The 17,513-nt window shown below is 38.4% G+C and overlaps 8 protein-coding genes across 8 annotated transcripts; 4 read left to right on the top strand and 4 right to left on the bottom strand.

The window, feature by feature from the left end:
* Window positions 1-305: 305 nt before the first annotated feature.
* Window positions 306-935, bottom strand: SDP1 (mitogen-activated protein kinase tyrosine protein phosphatase SDP1; the record flags this gene model as incomplete). Its single annotated transcript, XM_033911051.1, has 1 exon — window positions 306-935. The coding sequence occupies one exon, from the start codon at window positions 933-935 to the stop codon at window positions 306-308; it is 630 nt and encodes a 209-aa protein (XP_033766942.1).
* A 574-nt stretch (window positions 936-1,509) lies between these two features.
* On the top strand, window positions 1,510-2,355 carry POR2 (putative porin POR2; the record flags this gene model as incomplete). The annotated part of the gene is made up of 1 exon (XM_033911050.1): window positions 1,510-2,355. One exon carries the CDS (start codon window positions 1,510-1,512, stop codon window positions 2,353-2,355), a length of 846 nt encoding a protein of 281 aa, XP_033766941.1.
* A 436-nt stretch (window positions 2,356-2,791) lies between these two features.
* NUP159 (FG-nucleoporin NUP159) lies at window positions 2,792-7,384 on the top strand (the record flags this gene model as incomplete). Its single annotated transcript, XM_033911049.1, has 1 exon — window positions 2,792-7,384. One exon carries the CDS (start codon window positions 2,792-2,794, stop codon window positions 7,382-7,384), a length of 4,593 nt encoding a protein of 1,530 aa, XP_033766940.1.
* A 224-nt stretch (window positions 7,385-7,608) lies between these two features.
* Window positions 7,609-8,775, bottom strand: HIS5 (histidinol-phosphate transaminase; the record flags this gene model as incomplete). Its single annotated transcript, XM_033911048.1, has 1 exon — window positions 7,609-8,775. One exon carries the CDS (start codon window positions 8,773-8,775, stop codon window positions 7,609-7,611), a length of 1,167 nt encoding a protein of 388 aa, XP_033766939.1.
* A 1,349-nt stretch (window positions 8,776-10,124) lies between these two features.
* PRM5 (pheromone-regulated protein PRM5) lies at window positions 10,125-11,084 on the top strand (the record flags this gene model as incomplete). Its single annotated transcript, XM_033911047.1, has 1 exon — window positions 10,125-11,084. The coding sequence occupies one exon, from the start codon at window positions 10,125-10,127 to the stop codon at window positions 11,082-11,084; it is 960 nt and encodes a 319-aa protein (XP_033766938.1).
* Window positions 11,085-11,254: 170 nt separating this feature from the next.
* On the bottom strand, window positions 11,255-11,950 carry RHO3 (Rho family GTPase RHO3; the record flags this gene model as incomplete). The annotated part of the gene is made up of 1 exon (XM_033911046.1): window positions 11,255-11,950. The coding sequence occupies one exon, from the start codon at window positions 11,948-11,950 to the stop codon at window positions 11,255-11,257; it is 696 nt and encodes a 231-aa protein (XP_033766937.1).
* A 1,873-nt stretch (window positions 11,951-13,823) lies between these two features.
* Window positions 13,824-15,063, top strand: RPI1 (Rpi1p; the record flags this gene model as incomplete). Its single annotated transcript, XM_033911045.1, has 2 exons — window positions 13,824-14,271; window positions 14,429-15,063. The coding sequence occupies 2 exons, from the start codon at window positions 13,824-13,826 to the stop codon at window positions 15,061-15,063; spliced, it is 1,083 nt and encodes a 360-aa protein (XP_033766936.1).
* A 548-nt stretch (window positions 15,064-15,611) lies between these two features.
* Window positions 15,612-17,303, bottom strand: QDR1 (multidrug transporter; the record flags this gene model as incomplete). The annotated part of the gene is made up of 1 exon (XM_033911044.1): window positions 15,612-17,303. The coding sequence occupies one exon, from the start codon at window positions 17,301-17,303 to the stop codon at window positions 15,612-15,614; it is 1,692 nt and encodes a 563-aa protein (XP_033766935.1).
* Between the last annotated feature and the right edge of the window lie 210 nt (window positions 17,304-17,513).

The following is a 17,513-nucleotide window of genomic DNA, read 5'->3' as shown; positions in this document are numbered from 1 at the left end:
GCATCACAACAAAAAAAACACCGTTACCCGATGGTACCAAAAATGAATAGTACAATAAATGCATAAAATTCATATAAAGAGCATCGTACAAGCACCACAACAATCTCACTTCGTTCCCCAAGGACATACGCCCTTCTTACATGCTGATTAAGAACAGATTCCTAGCAAGATAAAGTAAATCTCGAACAGAACGTTGAACAAAGTGAAAAAATACAGAATTATTTATAAAGTACACAAGAAAGAAAAAAAGACTACGCTGCGCATCGGTGCAGCCTCGTTGAAGACCATATCATGTTTTGGCTCGCTCACGGTACTTTTCTATAGCCGTTAGCTTGCACGTTATTCTTTGCGTTAAGAGCGACTTCCCATTCCATCAACTGGAAAACTAGCCCTATGGAAGGGTTTATCTTGTCTGCCCTTGATTTCAACAGATCATATGAGTGCCTCAGACTCAAGTGATGGTATTTCATGATGTACGCAATTACCAGCGTTGCTGACCTCGACAGTCCACACTGGCAATGTATCAGTATCTTCTCTCTCTTCGTCGCAGCTGCGTGTATGATACTAGTCAAGGAGGGCAAATCCAGCATAATCTGCGAATCATGTTCCCATCGGTAGTGGTGATACTCGACAGCTGGAACCTGCGTCTGCAAATCGTTTGTCTCTTCAGCGACGTTGATAACCACATCAAAGGGCAAAACCTCCCTTACCGTGGGTTCCGAATAAAGGTAAATTCGTTCTGGGAGAACAAGCAATGGACCCTTCGGGTAGATTTTGCGCACGTCCAAGCCCGAACAAGGTACGGATTCGCAGTCTTCGTTCGGGCTTCCCTTGTCCATAGTTTTTCCATCTGTGGCCAACATGGGCAGACATGGCCTTTGGCCACTCTTGGACACGATGCTCGATGTTCGCGTGGGCGATGTGTATATGTTCATGCTAGGTTATGGCTACAGGGGCGTAGCCGTACGTGTTATTCTTACCGTAATATAATCTCCTCAACTTTGTTGCTGATCTTGTCTCACTCGTTCTTTTATATCAACCGGTATACCATAAAGGGGATAAGAACTGATTAAAGTTATACGCTGCGTCCACCTAATTAGGAAGTTGCCTGTTCCAGAAGGGGAGTTGCCAAGGCCGCGCCGTACGACGCAAAAACCCTTTTTTCTATCTGGAAGATTTCTTGTGTTCTAATAGTATGCGCCCTTTCTGGGAAAAGAATGGATGTATGGATCCTGGTTAAGAGAACATTGCCAGGCCAGGTTCTCATTTTTTGGTATATATCAGTTTAGTTCTGCCTATACGCTGCAAGTGAGCTTCTGTGCTTTTTAATCGAATGCTGACCTAGCTTACATGATTGAAAGCGCTTGTGGTATTTCTTTCTTTTTTTCTCGCTTTCGATTGTAGAAATGAAAGAAAAAGAAAAAGAAAGAATAATGGAGATGAAACTCTTTTGTTTTCTTCTCGAGCAGAGAAATTGTGTGGAGAGGAAAGGGTCAGAAACTAACTACGATGGTGCTACCTTTTTTCAACGATATATCTAGGGATATCAATGGCCTATTAAACAGGGACTTCTTCCACACCAACCCGCTTTCTTTAAATATTTCGACAACCACAGAAAATGGTGTGAATTTTACCTTGAGGGCGAAGCAGGGCGTGACAGAAGGCCCTATCCAAACGAGCGTTGAGGGTCGGTTTAATGACAGGAAAGAAGGGGTCTCGCTGTCTCAGGGTTGGTCGAACCAGAATAGGCTAAACACGAGAATTGAATTTTCCAAGATTGCACCTGGTTGGAAAGGTGATGTGAACGCATCTTTGACTCCCCAGTCCATCAAAAATGCCAAATTCAATCTGAGCTACGCGCAAAAATCGTTGACAGCGAGGAGCTCTATAGATGTCTTGCAACCTAAGGACTTCGTTGGAAGTGTGACTCTGGGCCACCGCGGCTTCGTTAGTGGCACTGAGATCGCTTATGACATAGCTGGCGGTTTATTGGCACGCTATGCCATGTCACTGGGGTACCTTTCCCGGGACTACTCGTTTATTTTGTCTACAAACAACAGGCAATGCGCGACAGCTACGTTTTTTCAAAACGTTAATCGTTTTTTGCAAGTGGGAACCAAGGCCACTTTGCAATCGAAGGAAAATCCTAATATGAACGTTGAGTTCGTCACTAGATATGTACCAGATCCCATCTCGCAAGTTAAGGCAAAGATTGCGGACTCAGGCTTGGCTACATTGTCGTATAAGCGAGATCTGAATAAAGACACTTCGTTAGGAGTGGGTATGTCTTTCAATGCGCTACAGCTGACCGATCCAGTTCACAAGTTTGGCTGGTCTTTATCTTTTTCAGTCTAAGTTACGTTCTTTCTTATAAGGTGTACTAAATAGGGATCTTGCACTTTTGATAGAGTTTTTTTTTCTAATGTTTGTTCAGTTAACATAATACCGTATAATAATAATATAAGGAATTGGATCGAAGGTGGGCATCGCCATTTTTTATCGCGATATACGAACAGTGTTTTTTTCAATGGTTTGATCGAAAAGAAAAAAAGTCAAAGAGCCCAAGGATAGTTGCACGTATAAACCGTAAAGTTGTTTGTGTTTGATCATTGCACTTAAGCTGGTCTGTTCAATCGCACATACGCTACTCCACGCATACTCATTTTTCTCTGGTTAATCTGCCCTTTTTCCAACTTCAATAACGATTTTGTGTGAAGGTTTAATTTAGTTATTGCAATTGTAGCAGATAAAAGCACATAAACATATATATCCACTACGAAACTATTAGAATATGTCTTCTTTGAATGATGAAGTACCCACTGAGACTTCGGAAGACTTCGGTTTCAAGTTTTTGGGTCAAAAACGAATTCTACCTTCATTCAACGAAAAATTGCCATTTGCATCTCTTCAAAACCTCGATATCTCAAACAGAAAATCTTTATTCGTTGCTGCCTCTGGTAGCAAAGCGGTGGTCGGTGAACTTCAATTGTTAAGAGAACATATCACCTCCGACTCTTCCCCGTTAACGTTTAAGTGGGAGAAAGAAATCTCAGATGTAATATTTGTATGTTTTCATGGCGATCAGGTTTTGGTTTCAACCAAAGATGCATTACATTCATTAAATCTGGAGGAATTTAGTGAATTTCAAACAGTAATTTCTTTTGAAAGTCCAGTTTTCCAATTGAAGAACGTTAATAACACTTTAATAATTTTAAATTCGAATAACGATTTAACGGCACTGGATTTAAGAACAAAATTAACTAAGCAGCTGGCGCAAAATGTTGCCTCTTTTGATGTCGCAAATTCACAATTGATCGTTCTACTAAAGGATAGAAGTTTTCAAAGTTTCACTTGGCGAAATGACACCCTGGACAAACAATTTGAATTCTCTTTACCATCGGAATTGGAAGAGGTTTCAGTAGAAGAATATTCTCCTTTGAGTATTACTATCCTATCTTCGCAGATTTTTTTGGTAGTGTTCGGTAACACCGTTTCAGAAACCAGTGACGAACCTTCGTACGATCAAAAAATGTACATTATAAAGTACGTGGATGGCAACGCCTCATTTCAAGAAACTTTTGATATTATACCTCCATTTGGGCAAATAGTAAGATTTCCATATGTGTACAAAGTTACCTTATCAGGTTTGATTAAACCTGGTGTGAATGTAAATGTGCTAGCATCATCATGTTCAAGTGAGGTAAGCATATGGGATTCAGAACAAGTTATTGAACCTTCTCAGGATGCTGAACGAGCAGTATTACCTATCAGCGAGGAGACAGATAGGGACACAAATCCAGTAGGTGTGGCAGTTGATGTTGTCACTTCAGGCACTATTATAGAACCTTGTTCTGGTGTTGATACGATAGAACGATTACCGCTGATTTACATATTGAATAACGAAGGTAGTTTACAGATAGTGGGATTGTTTCATGTGGCAGCAATTAAAAGCGGTCACTATAGCATAAACGTGGACTCTCTAGAAAATGACAAGTCTTCCTCTCCTACATCAAAAAATATTGCTGTTGCTGGGCAGGAGCAGAAAGAAAAAAAGAAGGAGCAAGAAAGAGAGGAAAAAGAAGAAAATAATGAAATAAGCAAGTCTTCATCGGCTAATCCTTTTATATCAGCAAATACATCGGGCTTCACCTTTCTCAAAAAACAACCAGCGACTATTAATAGTTTGCAATCTCAAAGTTCTTCAACCTTTGGTGCTCCCTCATTTGGATCATCCGCATTTTCATTTGATTTGTCATCGGCTCCATCTGCCAATTCCGGTGTAGTGTCCACTGAACAAAGCACCGCAGGTTCTACTTTTGCCAAGCCAGCATTCGGTAAACCTGCGTTCGGAGGGGTTGCCGAAGAATCATCTACATCCAGTTCAGCCTTTGGTAAGCCTTCTTTCGGTACACCTTCCTTTGGTTCTGGAAATGCGTCTGCTGAACCATCAGCCTCTGGTTCAGCCTTTGGTAAGCCTTCTTTCGGTACACCTTCCTTTGGTTCTGGAAATGCGTCTGCTGAACCATCTACCTCTGGTTCAGCCTTTGGTAAGCCGTCTTTCGGTACATCTTCCTTTGGTTCTGGAAATGCGTCTGCTGAACCATCTACCTCTGGTTCAGCCTTTGGTAAGCCTTCTTTCGGTACACCTTCCTTTGGTTCTGGAAATGCGTCTGCTGAACCATCTACCTCTGGTTCAGCCTTTGGTAAGCCGTCTTTCGGTACATCTTCCTTTGGTTCTGGAAATGCGTCTGCTGAACCATCTACCTCCGGTTCTGCCTTTGGTAAGCCTTCATTTGGTACGTCTGCATTCGGAACTACTTCAAATGACGCAACTAACCCTGGATCTGTATTTGGAAAGGCTGCATTTGGTTCATCATCTTTTGCACCTGCCACCAACGGACCCTTCGGATCAAGTTCTACGACTTCAAAACCAGAATTTGGCAGTCCAGAGCAGATGGATTCAATTTCGCCGTTCCCATCATCTGACAATCAGAGTGAAGATGAGTCTAAGAGTGATGCAGAGTCTTCTTCGACACCTTTTGGTGCGAACTCTAACACTTCTAATAAATCAAATACCAATGCCTTTGATTTTGGAAGCTCTTCCTTTGGATCCAATTTTTCAAAGGCTCTAAACTCAGTTGATTCTGATGCCTCGTTTAAATTTGGTACTCACGCTTCACCTTTTTCTTCTCAATTAGAAACTAAATCACCCTTTAGCTCTCTTACAAAAGATAATACTGGGAACGGATCTTTGGATAAAGACTCCACCAACGAAATCAACGATGATGACGAACACGAAAGTAATAGTCCAAGCGTAAGCAATAATGATTTGTCAGATTCTACGGTTGAACAAACACCTTCCACTAGATTACCAGAGGCTTCCTCGAATGAAGATAGTGCAATTTTCGGGGAAGAAAGGCCAAAATCTTCTATTGGCAAGCTAACTGAAACTATAAAAAAAAGCGCCAATATTGACATGGCTAGTTTGAAAAATCCTGTGTTTGGAAATCATGTTAAAGCAAAATCCGAATCGCCGTTCTCAGCATTTGCAACAAATATTAATAAACCAAGTTCTACTACACCTGCTTTTTCGTTTGGAAACTCTACAATAAACAAGAGCAACACATTTACGGCTGCGCATTCTTCAGAGAGAGTATCGTTTTCACCAACAGAAGAAACTGGCAATAAGGAAGCTAGTGGACCAGGCCCCATGACCTTGAAGGATGAGGAGAACCCCTTTTTGCCAAGGAAAGAAGAAATCAGCGGGAGAAGTCCTGAAAAGGATCATAACCAAGAAGCAAAAGATGCTGTTCATATATCAGGAAATGAAAAACCTGTAAACACCCCTGAACAAGTATGTGGTAATACCAAGCAAGAACAAATTCCAGCAGCACAGGACGTTTACTTTCATGAAAGAAGCGAAACAAACTCAAAATATGGCCAGCATGTTATGGATGATCACGACAACAAACCCAAGGATATAAGCGGAACTTCTGAGAATGATGAAAGGACCGATCAACGAAGGAAAGGTGTCCAAGGGGATGGATTGCTATTGAAAAAAGACAACGAAAAAGAAGATTTTGACTCAGATATGGCAACAAAGGAATTTAAGGATCATCAATCTGTAGAAGAGGTTGTGAGTGAAAAGGACAGTAGACAAAGCGGTGAAGCTGAAGAATCTGATGATAACACGTCGCTGAATAGTGACCAGGATGAAAGTATATCTGAATCTTACGATAAGTTAGAAGATATCAATACCGATGAGCTGCCTCATAGTGGAGAAACTTTTAAAGTAAATGATGTGGGCACTTCCGCTGATTTTGATGTGCAAACTTCATTGGAAGACAATTATGCCGAATCTGGTATACAAACAGATCTTTCGGAAAGTTCCAAAGAAAATGAAGTTCAAACAGATGCCATACCTGTGAGACACCACAGTACACAAACTGTTGAAAAGGAAACGGTCGACAATGGTCTTCAAACAGACCCTGTCGAAACATGCAATTTTTCCGTTCAAACCTTTGAGGGTGATGAGAACTATTTAGCCGAGCAGTGTAAACCAAAAAAAATGAAAGAATATTACATTGGTGCAAAAATATCCAGTATTCCTTTAGTTTCACAAGATTCTACTCTACGGTTGATTGAAAGTACATTCCAGACGGTCGAAGCTGAATTTACTGTCCTGAAGGAAAATATCCAGAATATGGATACTTTTTTTACTGATCAATCAAATATACCTTTGATGACACGTACAGTTCAGTCTCTCAACAACTTGTACACTTGGAGGATACCAGAGGCCGAAATTCTATTAAATATTCAAAATAATATCAAGTCGGAACAAACGCAAATAACAAATGCTCGTATTCAAGACCTGGAGGAAAAAGTTTTAAATTATGTTAAGAGAGATGTTGCAGAGATGACTGAAGATATAGTCAATGCAAAGGAGGAATACCTATTTTTAAGACATTTTAACGACTCTTCGAGTGGATACATTAAAGATCTCAGCACGCATCAATTTAGAATGCAAAAGGCATTACGTCAAAAGCTATTCAATGTGTCTGCCAAAATTAATCATACTGAAGAGTTGCTAAATATTTTGAAAATGTTCTCTGTAAAAAATAAGAGATTGGACGAAAATCCATTAGTGGCGAAACTAGCCAAAGAATCTCTTGCACGTGACGGATTGTTGGAGGAAATTAAGTTATTGCGTGAGGAAGTGAGTAGGTTACAATTGGAGGAGAAAGGAAAAGAGACTTCGACATTGGATACATCTTCTTCAATAACAAAGGACATGAAAGGATTTAAAATAGTAGAAGTTGGGTTAGCTATGAATACGAAGAAACAAATTGGTGACTTCTTCAAAAATTTGAACTTGGCAAAATAGTGATATACAGCTATTTATACGTTTTTTAATGAGGTTGATAATGAGTATATCCTTTATCGTAGAAAGAGGTTACGAGAGTTGGAGAAAAATTGAGATTGTATAAATTTCATGGGATATAGTTTACAGAAGTGACACGAAAACTAGGTATATTTAAGGACAAAAGAAACGTGTAGCTAACTTTGTGTATATTATTTATATATAAAGAGCGCGTGTACTGGTCTAAACTATTTCAATTGCTCTTTGGCCAATTTGTATAGCGTCTCTTTGAAGTACTTTATCAAATGTGTGTTCTCCTCATGAGTTCCAACGGTGATTCTCAAACATCCGGAACAACCTAATTCGTTACCTCTAAATCTGACGACAACACCGGATTGAGTTGCCAATTGATAGTATAGCTTCCTTGCCAAAGCATTGTCACCACCATTGATCCGTATTAACAAGAAATTTGCATCTAATCCACCAACATATTGGTCGTCAACATAATCCAAAGAAGTTAGTTCTTTCAAAAGACGCATTTTCTCTTCATTGATCACCTTCGAAGTGGCTTCCATTTTCTTTAAATTATCCTCTTGAACGGCTTTTAGTGCATATTCAGAGGCTAGAGAGGAAATGTTATAAGGTGCTTTCATCGCATTTAAAATTCTGGCTAACTCTGCTGTTGCATATGTCATACCTAATCTAATACCAGCCAAACCAAATGATTTGGATAGAGTTTGCAAAGTAACCAAGCTAGGATACTTGGTGACTAATGGAGCTGTAGAACCACCACAAAAATCTACGTAAGCTTCATCAACAACAACTAACCCGTTGTCCCAATTCTGTAAGACCTTTTCGATTAAACAGGTCTTAATTTTGGCTCCTGTTGGATTACCTGGTGAAGTAACAAACACCAGCTTAATTAGGGGATCGTTTTTCAGAATGGTTAACACAGCCTCGGTATCCATTTGAAAAGAGCCGTCGGAAATAGTTAAAGGACATTGGACAACTTCTATGTCATTAATGTTGGCACAAACAGAATACATAGAATATGTTGGTGGAAGGACCAGAATTTTTTCTTTACCGGGAACACAACATGCTCTAATAATAGCATCAATACTTTCATCAGATCCCACACCTAGACACAAATTGTCTGCCGTTAAAGGCCTTACGGTTGGGTCATTAATATAGCTACTAGTTTTATTTCTGTATTTCGTCATTGCGGTCTTGAATTCCAATTGGTGAGGATCCGGATAACGGTGCAAATTACTCTTGCTCAATTCAACTGGAGTGGGTCCATGGGCATTCTCATTGGCGTCTAGCAATATACCCTCGGTGAAATCATCTCTTGCACAGCGATAAGGTTCCAAGTTATAGATTTTTGGTCTAACAATTCTTTTTAATTCAAAAACCATGATGTAGCTTTAATATATACGACACACGTCCTGCCGTTGAGCAGGAAACAAATTAAGAGTAGCTGATGAAAAATTATTTTCACTCATTGAAGATACATAGAGCTGCCTGCATGCTTTTCATGTTATATATAACATGAGGGATAAAATACCTAAAACATCAGGGTAAGAAATATCAAGAGAAGTGAGTCAACTGACCAGAAAAAAAAAAAGCACTAATTACGCCACTACCACCATCAACTGTTCAAAACTGGTAGTTTAGTCATTCCGAATTTCATTCATTAGGAAAAGCAATTGACTCACGACAACTGATTTCTGATTAGTCATTAATTATTACAATTCTTGACTCCTTTTTCCAAAAACGATATCACCCGGACTGTGGTCACATGACGAAATAAAAAATGGTAATGTCAATAATAGTGTATTAAATACTGCTTTGAAGCCCTTTTAACATAACCGTTAACCAGATCTGCAGTTGCATTAGGAATTTATTTGCTGTTTATTATTGCCAAAGTTATTACCATTGGAATGGACGGGGAAAAAAAGTGGGTGAACGTTATCTTCAATTAAATTTGAATGAAAGACAATAGGGAGGCTGCTAGCCAAACCCTTTTGCACACATTCTTCTATCAAATAATCATGCTCTCAATGATATTTGGTCCAACACTTAGTAAAATGGCAGAATATTTATTTGGCCAATATTTTTTGGGGTAACGGAAAGCGCACGGCACGCTCAGAGAGGTGAATTTTTTTTAATCAAAGTGGTAAAACTTTGGTTAAAAAAGGATAATCAGAGTATGTAATTCGAATGGGCCAGAAGACTGGAATGTACGCTCTTTTAAATACTTCCTTATCAGAGTTATTGTACTGCACGTCTATAAGTGATTTACCTCTGTTCCTGAAATATTCGTAATCTTCTTTACGCGACAGCGCCTATAGAGGCAAAGAACGCTAATGGATGAGCGGCGGAGCGAAAGGCGCAAAGTGACACTTGCCGATCCGAAAAGTGATCGGTTTCGCTGTGCGGACTTTTCTTAGAGGAATAAAGCTTAATTTTTCTTGCTTTCTCTTTTGGGCTAGGAATTCTATATTGTTCTTGAAACAACTTTGTCACACATTCTAAAAATAAAATGAAAAATGGAAAATAGAAAATTGAGAAATTATATTGCTGAAAAGAATGTGGTGAAGACATTTGAAATATATTTCAAAGTCATTTGATATTTTAGCTGGGATCATTCAAAGGAGCATATCGGTATAAAGAAACAGCTATAGTATTAGTGGCCACTACGAGAAATCATTATTACTTTAAACGGTGCTTGGAAACAGGATAAATTGATAATTAAAAATAGAAAATGACAGTAATCACTATTGCCAAGAGAGGTTTACCAAAGTTAACCACTGCTGCCTCTTCGACAACAACTACTAGTTCAACTAGTACGATAACATCTGCTGCTTCTTCTTCCTCTTCTTCTTCATTCCTTTCGTCCAACTCTACAACCTCTTCTATCACTTCAAGTATTACCCCCCCCTCTAAAAACGGTAATCCTTATATTCTAGATTCTGGAAATATGCCTAACGGAACAATATTCATTATAGTGGGAGCCATTGCAGGAGCGATTTTTTTGGCAATATTGCTATGGTGGGTAATTACAACTTATTCTTCGCATAGATTAACTAGAAGTGTTCAGGATTACGAATCAAAAATGTTTTCAACACAGCATACCCAGTTTTACGGCGATTCTCCGTATATGGATTATCCTGCCAAAGATAATTTCCAAGATCAAGTCCATATCCGCGATTCAGATATGGCTTCTGGAAATAAGCACGAATCGGTGAATAATGCACTTGTATCTCACACTATTAATGAGAAGGCACTTTTAAGTAATTTTGAAAGGCCACTATCCTCCCTGGTATCCGAATCAAATAGAAATTCTCTATTCATTTCACCAACAGGTGATATTCTAAACAAAACAAGGTTATCCAAGCTTTACCAGGAAAGCCCCCGATTACTACAAAAACCTCTGATTATGAGAAGCGATAATGTATCTTCAAATTCTCTAGTCTCCACAATCTCTTCATCGTCCACTTCGTCGCTCGACAACGGTGGTGAGAAAGAGGTGGGTGAAGACATAAAGAAACCCGCAAAAATTGCAGCTTCGCCAAGTCGGAAGCTGCTGAGTTCGTCCGGAAGTGATCATAGTTTAAAGAGCAAACATAGCAAGGTTAATCTGTTGGCCGTACGGTCTAAAAGGAAACCTACACCTTCGACTTACCTCGAACACATGCTGGAGGGGAAACAACAGGATGAGTGAAAACTTATAATATTTTGCAATATTTTCTTTTTTTTAAGCAGTAGTAGTAATTACATAAAAAATATAAAATAGTAGGAGTATTATTAGTCTCTCGTACTTATTATATATCGTTCCTTTAGTCTCTCTTTTTGGTTATGTTCTTTTTTTGTGTGTGTCCGTGTCTTATTATGTTACATAACGGTACAGCTGGATCCACTGTCGCTTTTCACTTCGGTTGCTACTGGGCCCGCGGTTAAAGCAACTCTTGCGGCTTCTGTGAAAGCTTCGTTCACACCTTTATTTAGTTTAGCGCTACATTCCAAATAACGCAGCGCACCAATCTTCTTAGCCATAGCTAGACCTTCTTCATAGCTTATCAGGTTTTTGGTGTTGGAGGTGCTATTTATGTTATTGCCGTTGTCGTTGGAAACACTGTTATCCTGTTGGATGTTGTTCGGTGTGATGGCATTCGATTCGGTTTCACTGTTTCTTAGGTCGCATTTTAGTGCAACTAAGACTAATTTGACGCCTTCACAATGATCGGTGATTTCACCAACCCACTTATTTTGGACATTCTCTAAAGAATCGCGTGAGTCAATACTGAAACATAACATTATACATTGTGTATCTGAATAAGACAATGATCGTAACCTATCAAATTCCTCTTGGCCCGCAGTATCCCACAATGACAGCGTGATATGTTTACTGTCAACAAAAATATCATGGATATAGTTTTCAAAAACAGTGGGTTCATATACTTCGGGAAAATAACCTCTGGTGAAAACGTTCAGTAACGAAGTTTTACCACAGGCACCATCGCCCAGAATTACGATCTTTCTTTCGATCGGTTTATTTGACGTTGAAGCTGACCCACATAGAAATGACATGTTTCTTTCCCTTTTTCTTGCACTATTGTAGATTTTACTGAAAACTTGTTGTTATGAAGTAAAAAGGTGCTAACCAGAGCTAGAGATGAGAAGAATGAAAAAACGAAAATCAATGGTTGCCTATTTTTCAGTAAATTCAAAATAATACATGTTTTTTCGTTCTTTTCTTTTCTTTTTACTGTTTACCAATTTTCACGAATGTCAAGAATGATAAAAAAAAAAGATACTATTTAACGGGTAATGGCATCAGTGCCTCAATTTCGGGTAATCCTGTTCTTCCATGTCAAGAACATCCTTGGGGTTTCCCGGCCGCTTTGCAGTTTTTGTAGAAAAGCTCATCCACACCCCCTCTTCCTTGTATTTCTTATCTATAATTGCCATTCTTCGCGTAGGTGCGGTAACGCTCTTCCAAGAAAAATTTTGGCCGATGGGTGGTTCTGGGCCGGAAGTGGCCGGGCTCGGCCGAAATTGGTAAGTGGCCTCAATTTGAGTTTCGCTTACTCCTTCCATTCTTACAACACACCCGAAGTTTATTTCACGTGACCAGATAAGGGATTTATTTTATGTGTTTATTGCAAGAGAGGAAATGAGATAGATAGATGTGTTATGTTTCCTTATGCTTATCAAAGTGTTTTCCTTTAGACATCTCCGCATGACTCCAACACCCGTTCAGAGGCATTTACCTTTCCTTAGGGAGGTATGTTCACTATGATTGATTATGTATTCTTGCGTGCATCTGCAAAAGTACATGTGACTAATTTCGGAGTCTTTAAAATACAAAAGCATTACAGGTCCCCTCTCCTCACTTGTGCGCAGTATGCAAGCGTGCTTTCCTGCGAAACGTCCCTCATTTTCTTTTCTTACGCATATGCATAGCTGGACTCCAACGATTTCCATAGTAAAGAAGAAGAAAACATAGATATTTGCTTTTCACATGGGCCGGCCGATGCAGGTCCTCAGGTACTTCGTTTATATGCTTATATAAGCATGCAAAATTAAACGAGGTGGCTGCTTTAAGAGTGTGCAGAATATAGTTATTTACTACCCTAAGTTGGGACTTTGTCTTACGAACAAACTCATCAAAAATGTGCAGAACAACTAGCCCGCGGGGTTTTTTGCGGTTGACTACTCCTGCTTCATGTCTTTTTCCTCCTGCCACTTGTGCTTCTGGATTTGCTTGAAGGTAACTTTAAAGGATCTGCGCATCTTTCTCTTACGTAAAACAAGTATAAAATTTTACCTGGGCAAACTTAAATTACGGAAGAAGGAATCGTCGAGGTTGTTGTCTTCCACATTTGGATTAGCTGAGAAACGTAGACCGAGGGGGTCAGTCAAATTTTGTCGACGGGAATGGAATTTTCTCTAGTACTTGCCGCAGCTTGCAGATAGCAGAGCCGATCTTGTGAGGTTGACACCGCATCTGGCATTCTGTTGTTGCAAAGTTAAAATGCGTCGCCCTCCCTAGCACCTTTGGTCGAGTATTCTTTTAAACTTTTTCAAGACCGGACATACCATTGTGCTTGTTCCTTACTTCGTTATTTTCTTGCATATTATATTGGTTGGGATTATTGCTAGTGGACTATATATAAATAAGGGACGGTCGTATTGTTCTTTATTTTCGCATCCTAGACAGTATTATTATTCTTATATTCTGTTTTTCTTGTTCAAATTAAAGAAAGAACTAATAGTTTTCGTAATACTAAAGCTACCCTTTTTTTTTTTTCTTTGCAGTTTGACTTTTTTGTTTTTTCCCGTTTGGTTATCCAGACTATAGTTCATGATATTATATCATATTATCGTATTCGTTTAGTTATTCCTCAGTCCTTTTTTTTTAGTCTTTTTTTTTCTTCATTTTATTTCTGATATTCACAAAATGTACTTGGAATATCTTCAACCGAAGTTGAACCTAATGGATGAGTCAAGCACCATAAATAAAAATTTCCCCGATTATTCGCCAAATTTAAACACACCCATTACTTCAAATTTTAATGAAGAAACGGGTTCGGATAGCTCTTTAATTACTCCAAGGATAACTTGCAGTTCGAATTCAAATTCAAATTCAAACTCGAATTCGAACTCGAACTCGAACTCGAACTCAGGTTCCATTGACGAAAACGAGCTAAACCACTCTAATTCATCTTCCTCGTCTGCAAGACAGATAAGGAAAAAATGGAAAGAACCTGAAGACATAGCATTCATTACTACTATAATGAATAATTCCCAATTACTAACATTCGTAGAATATTTCAAGCCTATGAAAAATTTTTGGAAAAAGATCTCAAAAATCTTATTCCAACAATATGGGTACGAGAGAAACTCTCGTCAATGCCATGATAGATTTAAAGTCTTATACACTAAGTCTTTGAAAGTGCATCCCTCAAAGAAAATAAAACAAAAGAAAAAAAAAATCAAAACAAGAAGCAAACTCAAATTTAAATTTTGATCCGTCAAAATTATCAAGAATGCAATATTTGCTAGTGCAATTACAAAACACTTTCAGTTTTGTAAACGGAAACATTATACTCAAGTCGCAAAAAACGTTGAAACCGAACAAAAATGGTACTAATGATAATACTAATAATCATAATGGTGATAATAATATTAATAATCATAATATTAATAATAATAATAGTAACAATAATAATAATAGCAATAATATGAATAATAACATTAATAATAATAGTAATCATGGTACTAATGTCTTCAGTACACCAGAGCATATCCAATCCAGTATCGACCTCGATAAACTGGAATCTTTGCCAGCTTTGGATACCAAAGGGGAACCTTCCTTCATCAGTCCGGCCCAGTTTTCTCTTTTGTCATCAGCACCAGCAGATAATTTAATCCTGCAAACTCCACCATCCCCTTTCTTTCAGCAGACAGTGCCTATACAGCTACCGCGCGATACGCAAGAACAAGAGCAAATTTCCCCAGTTTTCTCTGCGGATGTCTTCTACATGTGGCAAACAATGTTCAATACTATTGAAAATTTAAAGGAACAAGTTAATAGTCTAAAAAATGAAGTTAAGCAATTAAATCATAAATTTTACCAACAAAATAAACCGTTGCGTAATGTCCCAACTTCAGACTCAGAAAATTTTATGCAACATTAAAGGATATATTTGGAAGGCTCCACTATACATTTTCAACTCTTTTAATTCAAGCACATCCCTTGTTTTCCTTCATACTCATCAATAATTTTCAATTCGTCGTTTCACCTTTTAATTAATTTTAAATGCTCATTTCATTTCTGTTTTAAATATTATGTCTGTTTTTTGTATGTTATTTCATTTCGTTTACTTCTCCGGGGAAACAAGACAATATTATTTCTATATACATTTATATTTATGCCCATTCAATATCTAACTTTCTGCTCAAGAATAGGTGAAAATAAATGGGACTTAACGATCATGTCACTATGAAATATTTTTATTGCTCATTTTCGACTTTCTGGAGTTTAGTCCTTTAGGTTGGAGCAGTTTATGTTTTGTTTATTTGAACAATCAAAAAGAGAAAAAGAGGGCGAAAATTTTTTATGTGATCTAATCAAGGAATTTAAATATTTCAAATGGTGCCGTATGACTTATAAAATATAGATAGATATCTGTTTCTGGAAAGTGGGGGGGGGCAGGGACTTTTAGTTTTAAGACATTTTTTTTCTTCATGTCGGAACTTTTTCAGAATTTTTACCAGCCGACCTTTCAGCCGACTTATCATTTGCCCTAATCCTATCGAACGATAGTTGTTTCCCATTCTTCAGAAGATAAAATAATAAAAAGGACGAAGATGAAGTCATGGCACTCAAAAATGTAAAAACACCACCATACTTCATCTTCTCGACCATCTTAGTCAGTGCCGCAATGAAAATTGCGGATAAAAGACATCTAAATAAATTTAAGCAACCTGTTGCAGTAGAAGCCTTAGATGGAAAGAGATCCACAATCAAAGTAGTAGAGAAAGTTAAAATACAATTTGAAAACAAACTTGCAAATGCACTTGTGCACAAAACGGCAGCGAGAGGAGCTTTCACCGAAATACACCACCCAAATGCGGTAAAGCCAATGCTACTGAAGAGAAGTGTCACAAATGCTGGATGCAACCTTGCTTCTACCAAATTGAACGTATAGTGAGAATTTGAGTGAATAGATTCCGCTACTTTATTTTGGTCACCTTTATATTGCTCCATCAGCTGCAATTCTTGTTCTTTAATCCATCTGTTATACTTAACCTTCCTTGTTCTATAGCTCCAATTTAAATATCGACCAGCCGAGATAATGCTTGTCAGTGTTGAAATTCCTGCAGGTAAAAAGCAAAGACCAATTTTTGAAACTGATAATTTGTATTTTTTGCTCAATACAGTTGTTAAAGCTGTTTGATGAGTGGTCCACGTGGAAAATTGCAGGCCAGCGATAGACAATAAAATATCTATTTCTCGTATGTGCAAAATTTTTAAAGATGCCAAAAAGTCTACTTTAGTGCGTGGTTCTAACGCGTCCAAATCAGGCTCATCTAAATGTAGCGTTTTTCTTACAGCATCAACATGTAATATTAAAGACCTATTCAAAAAAGACTTCGGTGTTACGGAACCGTTTCCCACCAAAGTCCTCTTTGTTTCTGGCAACAATAGAGTCGAAAAAACTAGACAAATTCCGGAACCAATAGCCAGAAACCAAAAAATTGCCCTCCAACCCCACCTCGATGATAAACCGGCACCAATCAATGCACCGAATGCAGTCCCGACGACTTGGAAGCCTGCAACTAATCCAACATAACCACCCCTCTCTACCTTTGTCGTTACATCTCCCATTATTCCACTATTTATTGCGATAACGGGAGAAATACCTGCTGCTTGTAAACACCTCAGAGCCAGGATTTGAGCATAATCATGTGAACATGCCAGTCCAATGCAAGCACAGAAGTAGGTTAAGATTGCCCATAATACAACAGGCCGCCTTCCAAATGTATCAGCTAAACCACCCATGATTGAAGGTGCCAGCCCTTGGAAGATAAAATAAACCACAATAGTGAAATTAGCTGACTCTTCAGTAATGTTAAATTTCCTCTCAATAATAGTAAGCACAGGATAGTAGATGGACCCTGCCACGGTTGAAAAAAAGCCAGTGAAGGCGCACTGAACGACAAGAAGCATTTTTTGGTTATGACTGAACCTTGAATAGGGCACCGTATTAAGATTTGATTCATTATCTACTTCAGAATGAGGACTGGATATTTCGGTGTCATTATTATCCATGAGATCTAAGCCCAATCTGTCCTCGCCAGCCCTATTCGATTTTTCGTGTTCATCCCTAAGCATATATGCATTAGGCATTACAGCAATTTGTTGTTTGCCCATGATATACTTATAGAGCTGCTTCGTAAACTATTTGTTAATTCTTATTGATGAAAGATGGTAACCTCAAGGATTTATCACTTTTTCTTTTAAGCAAGAATAAATTCCTTCGAACGCTTGTTTCTTACTTCCTTTTTTTTTCTTGGCAAGAAGACATTTGCTACAAGAACATAAATTTCTCCAAAACTTTGGACTTACCAGGACGTTGTCAAC

This window comes from Saccharomyces paradoxus, chromosome IX (assembly GCF_002079055.1).
Source record: "Saccharomyces paradoxus chromosome IX, complete sequence".
In the NCBI taxonomy this organism is placed as follows: domain Eukaryota; kingdom Fungi; phylum Ascomycota; class Saccharomycetes; order Saccharomycetales; family Saccharomycetaceae; genus Saccharomyces; species Saccharomyces paradoxus.
The sequence above is the reverse complement of the archived record's forward strand: the minus strand, read 5'-3'. Positions and strand labels throughout refer to the sequence as shown.